Source organism: Giraffa tippelskirchi, chromosome 4, assembly GCF_054371585.1.
Source record: "Giraffa tippelskirchi isolate mGirTip1 chromosome 4, T2T-mGirTip1v1.2.pri, whole genome shotgun sequence".
NCBI classification, from domain to species: Eukaryota; Metazoa; Chordata; class Mammalia; order Artiodactyla; family Giraffidae; genus Giraffa; species Giraffa tippelskirchi.
The window spans coordinates 170913037-170935825 of NC_137278.1; the positions used below are offsets into that span (position 1 = coordinate 170913037).

At 46.7% G+C, this 22789-nt stretch overlaps 1 protein-coding gene and 1 non-coding gene across 3 annotated transcripts; one reads left to right on the forward strand and one right to left on the reverse strand.

Moving 5' to 3' along the window:
- The first annotated feature begins 4154 nt into the window (after positions 1–4154).
- Positions 4155–16463, forward strand: LOC145547058 (apolipoprotein L6-like). 2 transcript variants are annotated; one of them, XM_081595680.1, is made up of 8 exons: positions 4155–4907; positions 5307–5463; positions 6145–6302; positions 8970–9058; positions 11166–11292; positions 12954–13779; positions 14823–14921; positions 15533–16463. In XM_081595680.1, exons 5-8 carry the CDS (start codon positions 11204–11206, stop codon positions 15542–15544), a joined length of 1026 nt encoding a protein of 341 aa, XP_081451806.1. In that variant the 5' UTR covers positions 4155–4907; positions 5307–5463; positions 6145–6302; positions 8970–9058; positions 11166–11203; the 3' UTR covers positions 15545–16463. The 2 variants fall into 2 exon arrangements, with proteins under 2 accessions (XP_081451806.1, XP_081451807.1); XM_081595681.1 differs by lacking the exons at positions 4155–4907; positions 5307–5463; positions 6145–6302; positions 8970–9058 and having other exon boundaries at positions 11204–11250.
- A 5908-nt stretch (positions 16464–22371) lies between these two features.
- On the reverse strand, positions 22372–22444 carry TRNAG-UCC (transfer RNA glycine (anticodon UCC)). Its single transcript has one exon. It is a non-coding gene; the product is annotated as a tRNA-Gly (tRNA).
- Positions 22445–22789: the final 345 nt, after the last annotated feature.

Here is a 22789-nt window from a genome sequence, read left to right on the forward strand (position 1 = left end):
TCTAGACTTGTCATAGTTTTTCTTCCAAGGAGTAAACGTCTTTTAATTTCATGGCTTCAGGCACCATCTGCAGTGATTTTGGAGCCCAGAAAATAGTCTGTCACTGTTGTCATTGTTTCTCCATCTATTTGCCATGAAGTGATGGGACTGGATGCCATGATCTTGGTTTTTTGAATGTCGAGTTTTAAGCCAACTTTTTTATTCTCCTCTTTGACTTTTATCACGAGGCTCTTAAGTTCTTCTTCGATTTCTGCCCTAAGGGTGGTGTCATCTGCATATCTGAGGTTATTGATATTTCTCCTGGAAATCTTGATTCCAGCTTGTGAGTCATCCAGCCAGGCATTTCTCATGATGTACTCTGCATATAAGTTAAAAAAGCAGGGTGACAATATACAGCCTTGACGTACTCCTTTCCCAATTTGGAACCAGTCCATTGTTCCATGTCCGGTTTTAACTGTTGCTTCTTGACCTGCATACAGAGGCAGGTCAGGTGGTCTGGTATTCCCATTTCTTTAAGAGTTTTCCATAGTTTGTTGTGATCCACACAGTCAAAGGCTTTAGCGAGGTCAATGAAGCAGAAGTAGATGTTTTTCTGGAATTCTCTTGCTTTATCTATGATCCAACGGATGTTGGCAATTTGATCTCTGGTTCCTCTGCCTTTTCTAAATCCAGCTTGAACATCTGGAATTTCTTAGTTTACATACTGTTGAAGCCTGGCTTATAGAATTCTGAGCATTACTTTGCTATCATGTGAAATGAGTGCAATTGTGCAGTAGTTTGAACATTCTTTGGCATTGCCCTTCTTTGAGATTGGAATGAAAACTGATCTTTTCCAGTCCTGTGGCCACTGCTGAGTTTTTCATATTTGCTGACATATTGAGTGCAGCACTTTAACAGCATTATCTTTTAGGATTTGAAAAAACTCAGCTTGAATTATATCACCTTCACTAGCTTTGTTCATAGTGATGCTTCCTAAGGCCCACTTGACTTCGCATTCCAGGATATCTGACTCTAAGTGAATGATCACACCATCGTGGTTATCTGGGTCATTAAGATCTTTTTTGTATAGTTTTTCTGTGTATTCTTTCCACCTCTTCTTAATATCTTCTGCTTCTGTTAGGTCCATACCATTTCTTTTATTGTGCCCATTTTTGCATGAAATGTTCCCTTGGTATCTCTCTAATTTTCTTGAAGAGATCTCTAGTTTTTCCCATTCTGTCATTTTCCTCTATTTCTTTGCATTGTTAACTTAGGAAGGCTTTCTTATCTCTCCTTGGTATGGGTGAATTTAATTCAGATGACCATTATATTTACTACTGTGGGCAAGAATCTCTTAGAAGAAATGGAGTAGCCCTCATAGTGAACAAAAGAGTCCAAAATGCAGTACTTGGGTGCAGTCTCAGAAATAACAGAATGATCTTTGTTCATTTCCAAGGCAAACCATTCAGTATCACAATAATCCAAGTCTATGCCCCAACCACTAATGCTGAGGAAGCTGAAGTTGAACTGTTCTGTGAAGACCTACAGACCTTTTAGAACTAACACCACAAAAGATGTTCTTTTCATCATAGGGAACTAGAATACAAAAGTAGGAAGTCAAGAGATAACTGGAGTAACAAGCAAGTTTGGCCTTGTAGTACAGAATGAAGCAGGGCAAAAGCTAACAGTTTTGCCAAAAAAATGCACTGGTCATAGCAAACACCCTCTTCCAACAACACAAGAGATGACTGTACACATGGACATTACCAGATGGTCGATACTGAAATCAGATTGATTATATTCTTTGCACTCGAAGATGGGGTTCTATACAGTCAGCAAAAACAAGACCAGGAGCTGACTGTGGCTCAGATCATGAACTCCTTATTGCCAAATTCAGACTTAAATTGAAAAAAGTAGGGAAAACCACTAGGCCATGAAAGTATGACCTAAATCAAATGCCTTCCGATTATACCATGGAAGTGACAAAAATAGATACAAAGGATTATATCTAACAGACAGAGAACCTGAAGAGCTATGCACTGAGATTCGTGAGTTTGTACAGGAGGTGATGATCAAAAACATTGCTAAGAAAAAGAAATGCAAAACAGCAAAATGGCTGTCTGAGGAGGCCTTACAAACAGCTGAGTAAAGAAAAGAAGTGAAAGGCAAAGGAGAAAAGAAATGCAGATGAGATTAATGCCCTTGTAAAGGAGACCCCAAGCTCCCTTGGTGGCTCAGTGGTAAAGAATCACCTGGCAATGCAGGAGACTTGTGTTTGATCCCTGGGTAGGGAAGCTCCCCTGGAGAAGGAAATGGCAATCCACTCTAGTATTCTTGCCTGGGAAATCCCATGGACAGAGGCACCTAGTGGGATACTGTTCATGGACTTGCAAAGAGTCAGACATGACTTGTCAACTAAACGACAGCAACAACAGAAGGAGACCCTCCAGAGCTCCCTGATCTTTTCCGCCACGTGAGGGCAAGTGAGAAGTTAGTTCTCACCAGAACCTCACCACCTGGCTGCCTGACATCAGACTTCCAGCCTCCAGACTGTGAGCAACAAATGTTGTTTACAAGCCACTCAGTCTGCATAATTTCGTTACAGCAGCCCAAATGAACTAAGACATATCCCAACACACAGAGATGGCCATGTGACTGCAGCTAGCCAGTCAGATTCTCTGGCAGGAACACAAAACTGGAGTGGAGGAGAGGGACAGGTGGCCGAGTCATGTGATGGAAGCAGCCTTGTGCATCGGTCCCGAGCTCCTGACAAGTTACCAGGCTGCCTGCTTCCTGGTCTCTCCCAGCCTTGCTGGTCCAGCTGTACCTTTGAGGCTAGAGCTGCCCCAGAGGCCTTCCAAAAGATTTTTAATTTTAAATGACCTTTACTAGAATCCTCGAGCTGCCATGACTGAGCCCACGTGCCACAACTGCTGAAACTCCCCCTAGAGCCTGTGCTCTGCAGCATGAGAAGCCTGTGCACCGCAGCTAGAGAGTAGCCCCACTCTCTTCAACTAGAGAAAGCCTGTGCACAGCAATGAAGACCCAGCACAGCCAAAAATAAGCAATAAATAAATACATAAATAAAAATGAGCCCTGCTGTGCTTTTGATTTAAATGAGCGATTATGTAATATTCTAAAGCAATTATTTCGTGTCCCCTTAAGATTTAGTAAATAAAGGGAATGCATCAAGCATTAAAATAAATAAATAAATAAATAAATAAACAAGCCCAAGAATCAATCTCTATTGCTTGCAGTTCAAAGGACTTAATAAAATCATACCTCCAGACAAGTGTCTGATAATCAGCTCGATAATGCTTCAGCAACAATGAAGGGGCCAGGCCCTGGGCCGAGGGAAGGTGACCAGGAAATCCTGATTTCCTGCAATCTGGCTGATGAAACAGATTGGTTTAATCCTATCATTCCCAGTTAGGTCACAAGAGTGAAAATGTTGTGGTTTGTTTGCTTGCTTGTTTGAAGATCCCACGGAGAAAAGAATGACAACCCGCTCCAGGATTCTTGCCTGGAGAGTTCCATGGACAGAGGAGCCTGGCGAGCTACAGCCCATGACTGAGCAAGTAGCACTTTAACACCTTTAACTTTCGTTAATACTAGAAATTCTCTAAGGGCTTGACAAGTGTAACTAGGATACTTTTAAAATACCCCCCAATGCATGTGGTGGTGGTTTAGTTGCTAAGTCGTGTCTGACTCTTGTGACCCCATGGACACAAGAGGAGCCTGCCAGGCTCCTCTGTCCATAGGATTTCCCAGGAAAGAATTCTGGAGTGGGTTGCCATTTCCTTCTCCACTCCCAATGCATCGTTCCCTTTATTTGTAAATTGATCCTCCCCACCCCCAACCCCATCCTGTTCTACACTGGCTACATCTCGTGCTTCATTTCCCAAAGAATAAGAACGGGAGGACAAGTCTTCAGGGTGTGGGAGGGTTGGACACGGTTTAGGGAGTAGCTTTCCAGGAGTGGGAGGGAGAGAGGCAGAGCAAGAAGTCACCTGCAGCTTCTCCTCATTGTGCTCAAACTTGGCAGAAGTGGTGTAAAACCTCCCAGTGGGTGCGGAGGGGCAGGGGAGTGGCTGAGAGCAGTGAGGCTGTTGCTGTTTAGGTGGAGAGAGGGAGAAACACCTCCTGCCTCTCGGCCTGAGTCCAGTCTTCCCCCTGCCCACTGCAGCCCCAAGGCCTGAGTGAGGCCTGGGAGACAGGCTGAGGGATAGGGGACTTCACAGAGAGATGGGAGCCTGTTCTCAGGGTGGGCTGGATGCTGGGGGTGGAAAGGCCAAGAAGCTTACAGCTCCTCAGAGCCAGGCTGGCAGCAGGGAGCTGGCAGAGAGACGCCAGGCGGTGTTTCACCAGCAGGAGGCAGCAGGCACCCAGCTGGAGGGTGGGGCAAAGGGGGCCTCTATGCAAGCCAGTCAGACCCCAGAGGGGCCACACAGGCACCCCAAGCCAGATGTCACCCCAGGGCATAGCAAACGGCAGGAAAGGAAAAGCCCCTGTTAAAAGGAAACAGCAGGGCTTCCCTGGTGGCTCAGTGGTAAAGAATCACCTGCCAATGCAGGAGACACAGGTTCGATCCCTGATCCAGAAGGATCCCACATGCCCCAGAGTAACTAAGCCCATGCACCACAACTACTGAGCCTGTGTTCTAGAGTCAGTTCAGTTCAGTCGCTCAGTCATGTCCGACTCTTTGCAACCCCATGGGCTGCAGCATGGTAGGCTTCCCTGTCCATCACCAACTCGTTCTAGAGTCTGGGAGCCACAAATACTGAGCCCCTGCACCCTAGAGCCCATGCTCTGCAGCAGAGAAGCCACCCAATGAGAAGCCCACATACCACACCTAGAGAGTAGCCTCCACTTGCTGCAACTGGAGAAAAGCTAGCAAAACAGTGAAGACCTAGCACAGCCAAAAATAAGTAAATAAATAAATAAATAATTTTTGTTTTTTTAAAAAAAAAGGGAAACAGTAGCCCCCAAATGAAGTCACTCAGGTTAAACCCACAACGGCAAAGCAAGACTTAGTATCTATCCTAATTGCAGCATCAACCCTCCAGGAATGGCACCTGTATTCAATCAGCCTGGTGGGGTGATTCCATTCCCTTCAAGAGGTGCCCTTTGCCTGAAACAATGCATTCTCTGCTAGTAATTTCCTTTTTCCATCTCTTTCCACCTTGAGAAACCTTTCCTTTTCTACAGTTCAGCTTAGCTTCTATTTGCTAAATGGAGCACTGCCCAATTTATGAATTGATGAATAAAGCCAATGTGATCCTTACATTTACTCAGTTGAGTTTTTTTTTTTTTTAATGCCCTGATAGGAAATTGGGACCTGAATTTGCTGAATACTCACCCACAAATGACTTACTCTGAAACCATGCCCGATAGGGTTAAAAAACCCATATTGAAACTGTGCCCCATAGAGTTCATAGAAACTGGTGACTAAGAAATTCCTGAGCTTGCGTTGCAGAACAGCAGGTAAGAACAGCTTGTTAAAAACTCCCCCGCTTGTAACCCACCTTCCCTGACCTGGCTCACCTTAATTATTTTCTGACTTCCTAACCCCCCTATACAGATACGTCTGCATATGGGTCGTTGTGGTAATAGGCAGATGGGCTTAAGTTGTTTTCCAAGAACTTGAAGTTGCCTCTGGTCCATTTCAAGCCAGCTAAGAGTGTAGGGACCACGTACCCTAAAACTGGACCTGCTCAGGTGTCCAAAGAACAACCTTTTGACATCAAACTACACCCTCAGATCATACTAAGAGCTTCCACTTTTGAACACACATCCCCAAGAGAAGGATGTGCCTCAGACACACCTGCACAGAACCCTGATCACCTCTCCTTTTCCTCTACCTCCCATCTTCCTGCTTCTTCATCCCGTGAATATCTCAAGCCCATTGTCTTTAGGCAGGCACATCTGAGATTTGTTCTCCTATCTCCTCACTTGGCTGCCTTGTGAGTAAATTCTTTCTCTGCTGCAAACCCCATGGTTGTCGAGAAAATGTTGCCAAAAAGAGTGTGTTTCATATGCAAGAGACGGAGGTAACTTGAGGCCAGTTTTTTTCTTTTCAGCAAGTTGGAGACGGTTAGGGGAGTTTAAGGAAATGAACTGATTCATGCTCATCTGGGTTACAGGGTGTGCTTTCTGTCTCACCAGAGAAGCAGGTTTCCAGCAGGTGACAGGTAACTGGCTCACCCAGCATCTCTTGGGGCTATGGTTTCATAAAGGTCATTGGAGCAAACACAGCCCGCTGCCCCCAGTCCAATGGCTGGCCAGTCCCTGAGGCTTGCAGAACTGAGGAGAAGCCACACCTGGTATGTAGCCAGAGAAAACGGCAGGGAGGCCCGGATGGCCCGGTGGCCCAGGGTGGTCAATTCCACCTCCAGGATGTCTTCAGTTCAGAGCATCCCCAGGTGTGGGAGGCCAGGACACCAGGACTACAAAAGTCCCCATGGGTCCCAGCTCAGGGCCCTCCAGCCTCTCATTTCTGCTCACGGGCCCAGGAAAAGCAGTCAGTCCCCACCCTGCAGACCAAGCCTGGCTGGGGGGGGGCCCCCTCCCCCTGCAAAGCAAAGCCCTCAGTGTGGCCTCAGGGGGTGGTGGGGAGAGGGCCTGGGACCTCTGGACATATAAATGTGAACAAACCACACAGCTCTAGGTTCCAGCTTGTGTGTGACCACACACACACACACACACACACACACACACACACGGACACAAATCTCAGTCCATGACATATAAATGTGAACAAACCACACAGCTCTAGGTTCCAGCTTGTGTGTAACCACACACACACACACACACACACACACACACACACACACACACACACACACGGACACAAATCTCAGCCCATGACTGCCCAAAAGGCTGTTCCCACAGACACAGGGTCTAGAGTTGGGGCTGTCATTTCTTAGCTATATGACCATGGGGCAAGCCACCCCACCCTCTTGAGGTCTCAGTTTCCTCATTTGTAAAGTGGGAGGGAGCATCAGGACCACAATCCCATGTCTCAAATCAAAGGGATCAGAAACATTTCAGTTTCCAATTTGGGGGATTTTGGAAAGGTGCAGATATTATATATTATGTAACACTCCCTGAAGCCCTCTTGTAGAGTAAACCCTAAACCTGGGGGGTTTTGTTGTTTGTAATGCAAGAGCCTGACTTAATCTTTGATTGCTGAGGCATCTGCTTTGAAGATGGTGATATTGAATAAACACACTGGTAGCCCCAGCACTCAATAAAAAGCCAGCTGCCTTCCCCACGGAAGCCCCTTGGTTTTAGAGCTCTTGGTTGATTTTAATCACTGACCATTTGGGTCACTTGCTCCCGTGCCTTCAGTTTCCCCTCTTAGTGTTTAAATTTACCAATAAAGAGGGAGCCCTTGAAGACTCAGGGCCCCCACCTTTGACCCCAGTAAAAGCAGTACCCCAGGTTCTTCTGCTCTGTTTTTTCTCCATTCCCCTCTTAACCACCCCCCACCCCAGGTCTTGTAAATAATAAACCTTTAATTAATTAATTTAATTTTTTTCGTTTATGTAATTTTACAGTCCATGGGGTTGCAAAGAGTCGGACACAACTGAGCTACTAACACATAAGTCTTAAACCTTTATTTATTTTTTAAGTTTTTTGATGGTTATTGCTGAAGGGCATCTTGTAAGCATGAGGACCCCAGGGGCAGTCCAAACACAATATGGGTTATTATAAACTGAGACGGGCTTCCCTGGTGGCTCAGTGGTAAAGAACCATGCAAGGAACCAGGGTTCGATCCCTGAGTGAGAGGATCCCACATGCTGTGTGGCAGCTAAACCCATGAGCCACAACTACAGAGCTGGAGCTCTAGAGCCTGGGAGCTGCAACTACTGAAGCCCACGTGCCAGGAGCCCTTGTTCCTCAACAAGAGAAGCCACAGCAATGAGCCGCTCATGTACCCCAGCTAGAGAGGAGCCCCTGATTGCCAAACTAGAGAAATGCCCACACAGCAATGAAGACTCAGCACAGCCAAAAACAAAATAAACAAATAAATACAATTTTATATATATATATATATATATATATATAAACCTTGAGATCAGCCCCAAACACCCTCCTTGTTCAAACACTAGGTATATTTCTGCAGGGAAACTGAGTATTTAAAGAGAAGGTGGATACATCAAAACTATAAACTTTTTCCAGCTCAGGTCAGGTTTTACCATCAAATGAATTATGAAAAAACGTTTCCGTTTTCCAGAGCCTTTTGCGTTTCACAGTCACAGAAAAGAGGTCTTAGACTTTGAGGTCAACCCCCTCCTTGGAGAGCAGATGAGGGCTCTCATAGCAGGACCATGGACGCATTTGCTAGGGGTTGGTTCCATGCTGGGCATCGCCTCATTTGCTCCTGGGCTCCTCACGATGGCTCTCTGCCACAAGGGCTGTTTTACTAAATACCCATTTCACAGATGGGGAATCAAGGCCAAGGGCAGTTGAGAAAGTGGCTCACAGTGACACAGCTCCAGATGGTCTGCTTGACTTCAGAGTCCTTGCGGGATGTAAGCACCCTCGTTCCGCTCTTAGAAGAGCTGGGACCAGGAGAGGTGAGACCAGACCTGACTCAGAGTCAGCTGCTGCTGCTGCTGCTAAGTCGCTTCAGTCGTGTCCGACTCTGTGCGACCCCATAGACGGCAGCCCACTGGGTTCCCCCGTCCCTGGGATTCTCCAGGCAAGAACACTGGAGTGGGTTGCCATTGCCTTCTCCCCAGATTCAGCTAGCTCCTTCATTTCACATCTATTAGAGAAAGAAGCAGAAAGGAAAGTAAAAGTGCAAGCCATTGCTCAATAAGCCTGGGGGGGGTCTCCCCCCCCCGCAAGAGCTGCTTTGGCACTGACATTTCTGTGCCTGCCTCACTGAACTTGAATCCAGTTTTGCAATCAGAGCCTCAGGTCTTTCCGATGATGAGCAAAACCAGCTGGAGACTCTGAACTGTGTCTTTGTCCTCCTGCAGTCTAGACGCTCACAGCCCTCACAGCCGTCTGCTGGATCTGAGGCCCCTGAAGGGGACACAGAGGAAGGCCCTCAGGACCTGAGGCCATGGTGAGTGCTTCATTGAGAGCAGGTGGGCCAGGAGACCCAGGAGGAGGGCTGCTCTGGGGCCTCACTTCTAAAGGACGATGGGCCCAAGAGGTTGCCCCTGCAGTTGGTTTGGGAAAAAGAGTTACTGTCAGGAACCCCCATCCCGTTCAAATCCCCATCTGGCCAGCTCCTATCATGAGCTCGGGTCTGAAGTTCAGTTACTTTACTTGATAAATTGGGATAGAAATTTCTCCCTCAGAGGTCATTTGAAGTTTAAATAAAAACATGATTAAGCGTGTGATTAGACCAACCCAGCTGCATCTTCCCCTCCATTGGCTGGGGACCCCTGGATCCTAGACAGAGAGAGAGAAAGGGCCTGGACCCCAGAACATAGGAGACATCATGGGCCAAGGCATTTTCCTAGCTGTTCTCTACAAGAGTGGTTTAGGGGCATCATCTTTATAGGAAAAGAGGCCAGATGAATTGTCTCAAAATTGCCACCTGCAGTGTTTCTTGGGTTGTACGCTTATTTAGGGAGTTTGAGGGGCAGGGGTTGGTGATAAAGATTAAGGGGATTATCTCAAAGCTGTGTTCCAGAGTATCTGACTTCTCTGACATCAATGGTGTATATGAGGGAGTTGGTTTGAGGAGAAGGGACAGAATACAGCAGAGCTGAAGGCTCCCCCAACAACAAAGAAAGTCTCATACATATTAGTTCTCATATGAAAATAACTTCTCTAATCCTCGCCCATCATTTCCATCCGTCTCCCAACATAACATCCTGTGACAACTCCCGAGAGAAGGTCAGTAGTGAGAGGATGGGACCTGGTAGGACCAAAGGGTTCCCTGCTGTCTCTTTAGCTCTTCGTCTAGTAGGAATAACAGGGAAAATGGGGGAGCTTTCAGGAGCTGCTGGTAAAGACTGAGGCTCCTCCAGGGTTTCTCAGCCTCAGCACCACTGACAGTTTGGACTGGACCATTCTTTGCTGTGGGGGCCGTCCTGTGCACTGTGGGGTGTTTAGCAGCATCTCCAGCCTCTACCCACTAGGCGCCAGGAGCAGTGCCCCCTGACACCCACCGCTGAATGTCTGTGGGCATCACCTATCCCCCAGAGAGAAAGCTCATCCCTGATGGAGATCCCTGCTCAAGACCTGACTGGAATCACGTGGGGCTCCTCCACTTACCAAGTGCTTGACATTTGCTTTGTGGTGTATTTCTATCATTATTTATTTTGGGCTGTGCTGGGTCTTCATTGCTGCGAGAGCTTATCTCTAGCTGAGGCTAATGGGGGCTTCTCACTGCAGTGACTTCTCTTGTTGCGGAGCACAGACTCTAGGGCGTGCGGGCTTCAGTATTTGCAGTTCCCAGGCTCTAGAGCACAGGCTCAGTAGCTGTGGTGCATGGCCTTAGTTGCTCCCTAGCAGGTGGGATCTTCCCCCATCAGGGACTGAACTAGTGTTTACCGCATTGGCAGGCAGGTTCTTTACCACTAAGCCATCAGGGAAGCCCTCTCATTTTTTGAAGCTACTGAATGTTTTTAAAACCATGACGACCTGAAAGAGTTTCACAGACATTGTATTGGGCGAAAGAAACCAAACAACCGATGCCATTGACGTGAAATTCAAGACCAGGCAAACAAATTGAAGGTTATAGAAATCAGAGTAGTGATCATCCGTGTGGTGGGGTGCATGTTGACTGGGTTGGGGTTAAGGAAACCTTCTGTCCTTTATCTCGATCTAGGTGGTGATGACTCGGATGTGTGATGTCAAAATTTATCAAGCTGAGGACTTTGTTTTGTGTACTTATCCTATATAAGCTCACCTCAACATATAATGTGAAGACAACAGTTTTCAAATATTTAGTCCTTTATGTCTTATTATTATTAGGATTGCATATCATCTAAAACCCCTCCACACTTGAGTTTCTTTTTTGAAGGTTTAAAAATCTTTTTGTCCACACCTCATAGCAGGTGGGATCTTAGTTCCCCGAACAGGGATTGAACTTGTGTCCCCTGCATTGGAAGCATGGATGGAACCTTAACCACTGGACTGCCAGGGAAGTCCCCACACTGAATTTCATATGATTTCATGGACCCTGCAGTAAACTGGTTTTCTGTGTCTCCACCCAGAAAATCCTTTGAGTCGTGGTGACAGCTCTCATTCTCCCATGGAAAAAAGGAGCATGGATTTGATGCCACAGAACCTGCTGGACAGGCAGGCAGGGAAAGCCTGCAAGACTGGTGTTGGTTTGCAAAGGTAATCCAGAGCCCTGTGTCCCTGGGGAAAGGGCAACTTCTGCAGAAATGCTTAGGCATTCTCACGACATATGACAAATATGTTCCAGGAAAACAGCCATAAATGAGGTCTGCCTTCTCACTGGTCTCCATTATGTATATGAAGATATGTCCCTGGGAGAAAAATATTCCATGGTTTACACTATTTTGGAGCGCAAGTCAAGTTCTCATTAGGTACCTGACCCTGGGCAACAGGACTCGGAGGGCAGAAATTGCCCCCTTGGACCTCACCTCTGTGAGGTTAATGTATCACCAAAAAAGCCCTTTAACATTGCCTCATTCATGAATTTAAGCTCCAGCGTGCGTTCATCAGCAGACATAGCATCGCCAGCCCCACACAGGCCATCAGCCAATGTCTCCTGAGGGAATTAGGTGAGCTACACATGTGTAACAGAATTAGATTGTAGTTCTCTCTATGTCAGGAGGCATTGCTGCCTGACGTAGGATGCATGCATACTCAGTCATTCAGTTGTGTCTGATTCTTTGCGACCTTATAGACTGTAGCCCACCAGGCTCCTCTGTCCATGGCAACCCACTCTAGTATTCTTGCCTGGAGAATCCCATGGACAGAGGAGCCTGGTGGGCAGGATTCCAAAGAGCTGGATACAACTCAGCGACTAACACTTTCACGTGCCATCTGGGCTTCTGCTTCCACCACAGAAAAGTAAAGGAGGAAGCTTAGATCTTCCCCAGGGCTCTGATATCCTCCTGTGGGCCAGGGAATCCATGTCCTCACCTGGCCTCCCCAGCTCACCCTGAAGGAGTTGCACCCAGGGACCTGAGCTTGAGGAAAGCACCAGAGGGAGCAGGCTTTCTTCCTCACCGCCCCCCCCCACCCCGACTGCTCTCCCATGAAGGCCATATTCAGCCGAGCCGGTGAAGATCCCTCGGTACTGGCTAAGGACACGGAGAGGATGGGGGAGGGGAAGGGGTCCTCTTGTCCCTGACTTCTTTCATGAAGAATCAATCTGCTTAAGAGAGCGAGGAAAGCCGGCCAAGTGCCAAGGAGAACACTCAGAACGTTAGCGATCATTTATCTCAGCGCTCTCAGTGTGCGACTCCTGAGAGAAGCAAAGGCACAGCAGAGTTCAAGGTCATCAAAGTGCAGGATGCTCTATACAATATGGTGCCTCTTCCCGCTGACTCACCTCTCTGTGTACAGGGCTCCCAACCTCCCACCCAGCACCTGGCCTCCTCTTCCTCCTACTTTCCTCAGACCTTTCCCTGCCCGCGGTTAGTCCCAGGTTCCTGATCGTGACTAGGATCTTAGCATCTCCCACTGCCCCACCTCAGGTACATTTTCATAGCCTCTTTGAACAAGGTTGAAAAAGTCCCTTGGTGCTAATCCATTTCCTCCATCTCTTTGGCCAAGGCTCCATCTCTCTCATTTCCCTCCAGATGCCTCTCTTACATGTTTCTTCTCTGAAGTGAATTAGCAGCTTCTAACGATGCTCTGGGACTTTTGTTATTAATAGTTGGGTTAGAGGTAACAGAGATGCTAGGAAGATGCAAGGAGAATGTAAAGTCTGGAGCGGCAAGAAGATCCAGAAACCTCATGGGCTTGGCTAAGAATTTGGCTTTCCCATCTGGGGGACTGGAAATCTTTTTTTCACTCATCCACAGGGACGCGGATGACATTCTTCCATGTGACAATGTGAAGCTGCAAGATAGTGACCTGTCAGCTGAAGAAAGAATATTTTTGGAAGAGTTTCCCAACTTGAAAGGGGAGCTGGAAGTGGACATCCAGAAGCTCCGTGCCCTTGCAGACCACATTGACACAACACACAAAACACTCACCAAGACCAGCATGGTGGCCAATTCCATCACCGTGGTCTCTGGAGCCATGAGCATACTGGGCTTAGTCCTTGCTCCGGTGACAGCAGGGGGAAGCCTGGTGCTCTCTGCTGCAGGTAGAGTTTTGGGGACAGCAGGGGATGTCACCAGTATCTTGACCAACGTTTTGGAACGTTCTCACAGTCAAGAAGCCCAAGCTCAGGTCAGTAGCCTAATGCCCTCCCGTGGCCAAAAGGTCAGGCAAGCCGGGGTGGACTACATCATGGCCGCTGGGAAGGTGATTCAGAATTGTAGAAGTGCCATCGAGGGTGTTCAGAAGAGCATCCGTGCCTTTCAGATCACCAAGGCCCACCCACGCCTGGCCACGGCTGCCAAGCGCCTCCTGACCACTGGCCAGGTCTCAGCCCGAAGGAGCAGGCAGGTGCAAAGGGCCTTTGAAGGTCCCACGCTGGTGATGAAAACCAAGGCTCGCTTGCTGGGCAGTGCAATGGCTGGCTTTTCCCTCAGTGTGGACTTGGCCTCCCTACTCAAGGATTGGAAGCAACTGAAGGAGGGAGCCACAACAGAGCTTGCGCAACAGCTAAGGGCCCAGGCTTGGGAGCTGGAAAGGCAGCTGACACAACTCATCCAGCGCTATGAGAGCCTGCAGCAGCGGGTGAGGCTGTGCGGTCCCCTGTGGGTGGCACAGAGCGGGGGGAAAGCTTTAACTGGGTTTATGGGCACTGAGGTTTATGGGAAGGGTGATGAGGAAGCCAGTGTGTGTACAGTTTGCCTGCCTATTCCCGAGGATGTGGGGTGTCTGGTGGCCCTGGAGGTCCAAATGGTATCAAGTACATCTTGATACTGTTTTGGACAGACCTGTCATGCCTTCTGTTTTCCTATCAATGCTTCTTCTTTTTGTTTTTTAACTTTTACTTTATTTAGAAAAACGACTGTTTATTTTGTACTGGAGTATAGCCAATTAACTATGTGATAGTTTCAGGTGGACAGCAAAGGGCCTCAGCCATACATACACATGTACCCATTCTCCCCCAAATTCCCCTTCCATCCAAGTTGCTACATAACATCCATCAATGCTTCTTGACGTCCATGTACCGGGAAGAGGGTCTTCCCAGCGTTACAGAAGAGGACACCGAGTCCCAGGGAGTGTTAGGGATTGAAATGTATCCCCCTAACCTTTATACATAGAAGTGCTAAGCCCAAAGGTGACTTTTTGTCGCTGGGGTCTTTGGTGGGGGGGTGACTGGGGTTGAATGAGGTTGTAGGAATGGGGCTGTAATCCTCGGGGACTGGTGTCCTTATGAGAGAAGGAGGGAACACAGGGGGCTCTCTCTTTCTCTGCCTACACCGGCACAGAGAAAGGCCATGTGAGGAAAGGCTATGTCTACAAGCCAGGAGGAGTCCCCTCACCAGGAACCCAACTGACCAGCACCTGAATGTAGGGCTTGCAGCCTCCACAACTATGAGAAAATACATTTCTGCTGTTTAACCTCCCAGACTGCAGTGTTCATAAGGAGCTTATATAACTTGCCAAATGCTTGCAGCAACATGGAGGAAGAGTCAGAATGACAGCCGGGGAGCCTGACCTAGGAGCCTGGGCACACCTAGGATCTCCACACTGAGCTGCCCCGGGAGCTTTCTGTAGCTTCACTCTGACTGGTGTTTGTATGCCTTTTTTTTTTTTTTTTTTTTTTTCAGAAACTCTTGCAAGAAAAAAAGCCTATGAGCTCCTCTTCGGAGGGAACCGTAGGGACTGTGCCTCTGCCACCAGCCAGGCTTGGGGAAGCCGGATCCCAGGTGACAGGGGAGGATGAAGGCAGTTGAACCCAGGGTTTCTGAGTGGAATCAAAGGGGACCAGGGAGGGGGCGGGCAGGGTTGGCAGAGGCAATGCCTGGAGACTTACCAGATGGCAGGCCCATGAGGGTCCCCAGGGCACTGGCAGATGGTGAGTGTCACACTGTCTGCTAGTGGGAGACAGTTGGTCCCCCCTCTTCCTTCCTGCATGTAACTCACTCCGTGGACTCCAGCGTCTTCTCCCCTCGCACTTACTCTCTTGCATTGTTGACGCCAGGCTCTAGGTTAAGTGCTGACATCAGACACAAGGGCTCCTGTGATGGAGGGTATGTTGCGTTCTCTCTTGTGTATCAACTCGGGTCGGGTTGCCTTTCTCCGTCCTTCCCCTCCCCCACCTGGGCAGTAATTGCCAGAGAAGTTCCTGGACGTTTGCACAAAAAAGGATGTCACGGAACCCGCTCAACCAGATTTGCATTAGGAAGGGGCCCCTGTGTCCTCCTCACCAGGCACAAGTTCTTGGAGCTCCTCAGGACCTCAGAGCCTATAAGGACTCTTCTCAATTCCCAGTTCACCCAGCTTACATCTTTTTTTGTTTTTCTTTTCTGTGTTTCAGCTGCTATTTTAGAAGTCATGCATGGACATTTAGCACAACTTTTTAAAATCCAGGAAAGTAATAAAGGAAGAAAATAGTGCCCCAGTCAAGGCTGACAACTGCTGGTTATCATGGTGGAGAATTTTCTTCCTGTGCTTTTCTTGCTTTGGGCGTTACTGCCTGCTGGAGACCCTTCTTCAAGGTTGCATTGTAAAATAGATTTTTCCTATAACCCACTGAGTTTTCTTTCTTTCTCATTCTCAATTCCCTCATTTGTCTGCAGAGCTATAACCTTCCATTTTGCTGTTTTCATTTAGGAATATTTTCTACCATTCCATGTTTCCCTACATTTTTATAGACATTGTTTTTTTTGTTACAAATTATTCTTTTGACTGTACCCATAACCTTTTAATTAGATATATATTAGTCATCACTGTTAAGTGGCCAAAACCAATTTAAACAGACTTATACAAAAGAAAAGAATTTATTGGCTCATGTTCTTTAAAACCTTAAGGGAACACTGAGCTTCAGGTGTTTGTGTGGACCCGGGGGATTAAAATGATGTCATCAGGCATCTGTCTTTCCGTTTCTCAGACAGACTTCCATAAGGTTCAGCCATGGTGGCCTCATCACCCCCTGGTGTGCCTGCTGCTGGCTGGGGGCTCCCACGTGGAAAGGGGCAGGGCAAAGTCTAGGGACCCACTTTGATTGATCAGGACTGGGTCACGCGCCTGTGCTGGTGCTGGTTGCTAAGATGGTCTGTGGGAACTCTCTTATGATCCAGGGTTTTTAAATAGTTGTCTCCCAGGCTGTGGTTCCTGCTTTTGTTGCTGTCATTCCCTTTTTATAATTTTTTCATGACCCTAACAGTAAGTAAACAGCTTTCACCCCATTTAATGTTGTTCTGTAAGTGTGCATGAGCATTGTTCAAGTTCTGAATAAATATTATCAATAATAATACCTGCATAAAATACTGTATTCACAAAACTTGGGGTTTTGTTTGTTTTGTGGAAAGTTTGGAATAAAAGAAAAGAAAGAATCAGACCATGGAGACTGCCAATTCACCTATGAGGCTTATTGGCCTGGTCGCATTTCTGAGTTTTGGTTTGTTGAGCCACGAAATAAGCGTCGCCTGAATAAAATCCAGGGCTCCATCTGGGTGCAGATATGCAGCATCCAGCTCAGTGCAATCTGGAAGAAAACACCTTGACATAAGCTTGAATTCTTGCTAGTGCTATGAGTCAGCATGCACGGAGGATGGGGGTGGAGGCAGGGAAAGGGAGGGGTTCTCCTGTTCCTCCACTGGAGCAGAAGCTTCTGGAAAGAAGACTTTCCTCTTCCCCTCCCCCGTCATCCCTTCCTTCCTTCCTCATAGCCCAAGCAGCTTCTGTGCCGTCTTCCTCCCTGAAATGCCTTCAGCAGGCAGCACCCTCACTACACACACACTTCCCTATCAGGGTCTACGTCCCAGAAACATGCTCGTCTACATCACCTGGAATTCTGGTGAACAAATGCCTTCCCGTCATTTTATCTCCCCACTGGTTACATCTTTGTCCTCTTTGCCAAGAGAAGCCCATCGACTCCTCCTGTTACTTAGGGCAACTCCCACCCCCCACCCCCACTGGCCTCCTCTCCCTTCTGGATTGAGTGGGGCTCTTCATGGGTGCCCCGGAGGTGGCACACGGCCCTCCATCACAGTCAGGAGTTCTGAGACACCTCTCAGTTCTGAGGCATTCTCTGTAAGATGAGGAAGGTGCAGTTACATGACGCAGTGAGAGCGGAGCCATCAGATACCAGATGTCCCTTGAATACCTACCCCTCTCCTCAGGGTTTGTAGAAAAACTTTAGCCTCCTACGCCTTTCCTGGGTTCCAAAGAATAAATTAGAGAATGCAGAAAGACAGGAAAACAGTCAAGCAAGACAAAATAATAACAGTCTAGCCCACTAAATAAAGTCAAGAACCTTTAGTTCTCCCTCCAGGGCTATAGAGAAGCTATAGAGAATACTCTGAGCCTGTCCTTTGAGTTGTTTTGCAGATACAAAACCCACCCCCAGGGGGAGGAAGTTAACTGTTTGTTGCCCGCAAGCCCGCAAGCCCGTGGATCCCAAGTTGGCTGGAACCAGATGGTTGATGATGTTGACAGTTGATTACCTCACCATCCGCCAATCAGAAGACTGTCCATGAGCTGGTCATGCACCCCAAAATCCCCCTCCCTCACCCTGTCTTTAAAAACCTTTCCCTGAAAGCCATCGAGGAGTCGGGGTCTTTGAGCACTAGCTTTCTGGACTCCTTGCTTGGAGCCCTGCAGTACATGCTGAACTTTCCTTGGTGTCTGTACATTGTCTTTATTGCGTGCAGGTGAGTGGCCCCAAGTTTGGTTCCTTCCATTATTTCCTAATCTTCTTTTAGAAAAATTAAAAGAGGGACTTCCCTGGTGGTCCAGTGGTTGAGAATTCACCTACCAATGCGAGGGACTCAGGTTTGATCCCTGGTTAGGGAACTAAGATCCCGTATGCCACAAGGTGACTAAACCAGCATGCTGCAACTAGAGAGAGCCCTCGAGCTTCAACTAGAGAAGCTTGAATGCTATAATAAAGACCTAGCACAGACAAGATATATAAAAATGTTAAAATTAAAAGAAATAAAAATCTTTTAAAGCTCAGAAGAATTGAAGACCAAAATCAAATTCTCTTGTAGAGTCCAATGCAATTTTTTAAATCAAGAAAGCATCCTCCCCAACGTCTTATTTTGACCAATTTCAGCTAATGGCGTTCTTCTAGTATAGTTTTTAAATTTAGGAGTAATTTCAAACATATAGAAGTGTTCAAGAGTAGTGTAAAGAGCTCCCGATTCATGACCGTTATTTGCCCCTGTGCCAGTTTTCAATGTATTGCCTCTCCACTCCAAATCCACCCTTGAGTACATAGCCTGTGAGTGCAAAACTGGGCCCTCTTGACAGTTCTCTGTTGCCAGTTGGCTCCGTGTTAAGCTTTGTCAGTACAGGGTGCACTGCAGGGGAAGGGGTGTGGGCTTGTGTCCTTGTCCCTGTGGAGCTCAGTCATCAGGTGGACCAGTGAATTTAAGATGCCCCAAGGCAACTTTCTGTGGGTTCCACAGATGCAACTTCCCACCTGAGGCTTCCCCTGAAGGTGGCTTCTGCCCAGTTGGATTGAGAAGGTCAGCAGCAGCCCCTCCAGCTTGTAGTTTTTGTCTGCCCCTCAAACGGCAAGTGTAAGATGCCTAGTCAAGTTTCGTGTTCATTTTTCCATGGGACTGTTTGTTGTTTTTTTAGTGGACTTGTTGGAGTTCTTTAAATTTTCTGGATATGGGTCTTTTGAGGATCAGGGGACTAATGCAGTAATGAAGATGGAGGCAGAGGCTGAAAATGAGGGTCGAGTCAAGCAGACCATAGGAGCTGCAGTAAAAAGCCTGGACTTGGACTTGAAAGCCAGGGGCATCCAGAGAAGGGTTTCTTTTCACTGAGTTTCTTGCCTAGTTTGGTCTAGGACCAGGGGCAGTAGTGCTTCCTGAGAGTTTGATTAGAAACGTAGAATTTCAGCCATCTGAAACCTAGTCAGCCATCAGACAAGACCCTAGGGGAGTTGTGTGCACGTTATGAGAAGTGCTGCCCCGTGAGGAAGCCTCAGCATCTCTGGAGCATCCTGTCTCTGCGGCCAAAAAGGAGGAAGTGGGCAGAGTTGTCCTCAGACATGGTTTCTGGTCCAAGGTAAATGCCCTCATTCCTGTGAGCTGTTTATTAGCTGAGCCCTTTTCCTGACTAGAGGGCTGAAGTATGGTGATAAGCAGCTCCTCAGTTCCTGAGAGCTTTGTTCACTGCCCAGGCAGCACAGCAGACAGCAGTCAGCTGTGGCCCCAACCCTTGGAAACCCAGCTCAAAGCTGCCACATCTCATCTGCCTTGCCTTCCAAAGTAAGAGACGTGCCTTCAGGTTGTGGGGACCCAGCATAGAAGCAAAAAGTGGGCCAACCTCTGTCCACATGCTGCACATACCAGGAGGGAGGCTAGGTGAGCACACTCCCTACTGAGCTGGCCTTCCCTTGGCTATAAGATGCAAGGAACATAAATGCACTGACCTTATGTATTGTGCGGAGCAACATGGGAGAAAACAGATGTAAAGTCCTTTATTAAATAATACACCCTTCAAAATATTTGTTTGTACCATGGCTGTTGTGGGTGGTGGAAGCAAAAGAGATTCGTGTCTTCTCTCTTGCTTATCTGAAGTGTTGGCCTCTTTTATAAAAAACAAGTAAAAGGTTCTGAACACAAAGCTGAAAAGATGCATCCTTTGTCAGTTTCCAGATGATTTCTGAGTAGACCTAAGCTATCGTGAGTCAAAACATCTTTTCTTCTATAATTCTGAGAGCTAATAGCATACCAGAAATTATCCTGGAAAATAAGAATTACAGAATTGTCCCACGCACACCCACTTGCAGAACCTCTGAAGATTTCTATGTGTTCCGTTTCTGTAGCTGCTGCTCGGTTGTTCTTCTGCTGGGGGTTATTATGCAAACATTTTTTTTTGGAATTTTATCTTTAGATGGGGCTTTCCTGGTGGCTCAGATGGTTAAGAATCTGCCTGCAAAGAGAGAGACCTGGGTTCGATCCCTAGGTCCAGAAGATCCACTGGAGAAGGAAATGGCAATCCACTCCAGTGCCGGGAGCCAGCTCACGAGAGTCCCACCCATGGCAAGGTCATGAGGAAGAGGACTGATCTGAGCATGGCTTCTCAGGCCTCAGGGATTCTTGGAAGGCTGCCTCAGCACTCACCTTAAAGTTGACATCTCTCTTTCTGATACTTGCTATAATAAACCTCTTCCTATTTTCTGTGACTTAGGCAAAAGGCCTTTCCTGATTCCCTTCTAAGTAGATCATTCTGAAACCTCAAATCAACAAGGCCCCTGAACGGTAGCACCCTAAATAAAATTATCTGGGATATAGAGTATGCTGATCTAAATTCCTTTTGCTAACATATTGGTTTGTTTAATAAATGTACCTGTGCCTTTGGAGCTAATGTGCATAACTGCTCCCTAGTAGTAAAACAGCATTGAGAGCCTCCGCACAGAAAGCCCCTATGGGCACAAAACCCTTCGCAGGAAAAAAGGCTTGTTAGGAAATACAAAAAATATTGCTTTGTGAAACTGTTACTTAATCTGTATTTACTCACTATGTTTTTACTCTTAACGTATTTAGCCTATATAATGAAAGCATAATAGTTAGAGATTTATATAAATAGAAGTTTAGCTTTAATACAAATAATAAGACAATTGTTGATTTAACTGATGATTCTTACTTAGAGCTGAACTTCAGCTTGCTGTTCTATGACTTTATGGAACCACATTCTTTTCTGTTAAGCTCAAGGCATGGAGTAAATTACCAAAAACAGGTTTTACCTTAAAACTTCCTGTTGATAAATTCTTTCCTGATGTGCTCGATACAAAAGTGATCAACCCTTATCAATGGAGAGTCACAAGGTGTTGGCAGGCCACCAGGCCAGAAGATGATGTAAACAAAATCAGGCTTTTTGTAACTAAAGACATGCAACGGCTTTGATGAGGGTCGAAGCTGCTGGCCCATTGAGTTAACTTGATAGGCCCATTAAGATAAACCCATTAAGCTAAGTTGGCATGTTCCTTGAGCTAAGTTGGTATGTCCCTTAAGCTAAATTGGTATGACTCTATACTTTACATTTGTTTCTATATACCACTAAAAATATAAAAGCTGTCTTAAAAACAATAAAGTTGGGAGACACTTGGAAACGCTGAGACTCGCTGTGTCTTCTCATTCGTATCGCCGACGCCGTCCATCCTGAGGGAACTCTGGACCCGCTGGAGCTGGACTCCGGCACTCCAGTATTCTTGCCTGGAGATTTTCACAGAGGAGGGCTACAGTCCATGAGGTCGCAAAGAGTTGGACACAACTGAGTGACTAACAACACCTTATCTTTACATATTTGCTCTGTTCACACTTCTCGGTTTTCTTCTTTGGGGATTCCAATGAGCATACATTGGAATTTTGGCTTTATTTCATATATTTTTGCCAAATCTTTCCAGCATTTCATTTTCACTTCATTTTGCTCAGTATTCTCATCTCTTTCGTGTGGCTTATTATTATTATTTTTTAAAGTAGTGTCTCTTTCCCCTTTTATGAATGCAATAAGCATTTGCTTCTGTGACAGATTTATTTTTCTTTTCTTTTTTGGGGGGTTGCATCAAGAGGAGTTTTTTTTGGTTGCATCATGTGGATTTCAGTTTTCAGATCAAGGATCTAATCCGGGGCCCCTGCAGTGGAAGTGCAAAGTCTTAACCACTGGGCCATGGGGGAAATCTCTTATTTTTCTCTTCTTTTCTTTCCTAAGTTCTATCAGTTGCCAGTGAATTTCCTCCGGCTGTCTGGCCATGCCTTCCCTCAGCCCTCAGATCTCTGTTTACAACCTTGCATTGTAGAGGAAATTGCTTCAGCAATTTTTTTAAAAATTAATTGCAAAATAATTGTTCACAATTTTCATCAGCTTTTGGCTTCACTTTTCTGGTGAGGATTCTTTATCTGTCATCTGTTTTTGTTGTCGCTGTTTACTATCTTCCTTTTTATCATTAATTTTTTTATTGTGGTAAAATATATAATACCACATAAAACCAATCATCAATGGCATTAAGCAAATTTACATGGTTGTACAACCATCACCACCATCCATCTTCAGAACTTTTTCATCTTCTCAAATGGAAACTCTGCTCCCAGTAAACACTAGCTTCCCATTCTTCCTGCCGCTCAGCCCCTGGTAACCACCCTTCAATTTTATCTTTTTTTTTTTAATTGCATTGTGCAACTTGCAGCATTTTAGTTCCCTGACCAGGGATCAAACCCAGGTCCCCTGCAGTGGAAGCACAGAGTCCTAACCGCTGGACCACCAGGGAAGTCTCCAAATTGGACTATCCTAGATGCCTCAGATAAATGGAATCATACAGTATTTGGCTTTTGAAAGTGAAAAAGAAAGTGTCAGTCGTATCTGACTCTTTGCGACCCCATGGACTATAGTCTGCCAGGCTCCTCTGTCCATGGGATTTTCCAGGTAAGAATACTGGAGTGGGTTGCCATTCCCTTCTTCAGGGGATCTTCCTGACCCAGGGATTGAACCCAGGTCTCCTGCATGGCAGGCAGATTCCTTACCGTCTGAACCACCAGGAATTTGTGACTGACTTATTTCAATTAGTTTTGTTAAAATAACTTTCTAGGCTCAAGATGTTTCTGCCTAGTGTGCC

What these genes read in the sequence shown, in the direction of transcription:
- LOC145547058 (XM_081595680.1), top strand. Translation starts at nt 11,204, where the DNA reads ATGGAAAAAAGGAGCATGGATTTGATGCCACAGAACCTGCTGGACAGG. An exon ending in ACTGGTGTTGGTTTGCAAAG is followed by an intron (nt 11,293 to 12,953) that starts GTAATCCAGAGC and finishes ACTCATCCACAG; the next exon opens with GGACGCGGATGACATTCTTC. An exon ending in ATGAGAGCCTGCAGCAGCGG is followed by an intron (nt 13,780 to 14,822) that starts GTGAGGCTGTGC and finishes TTTTTTTTTCAG; the next exon opens with AAACTCTTGCAAGAAAAAAA.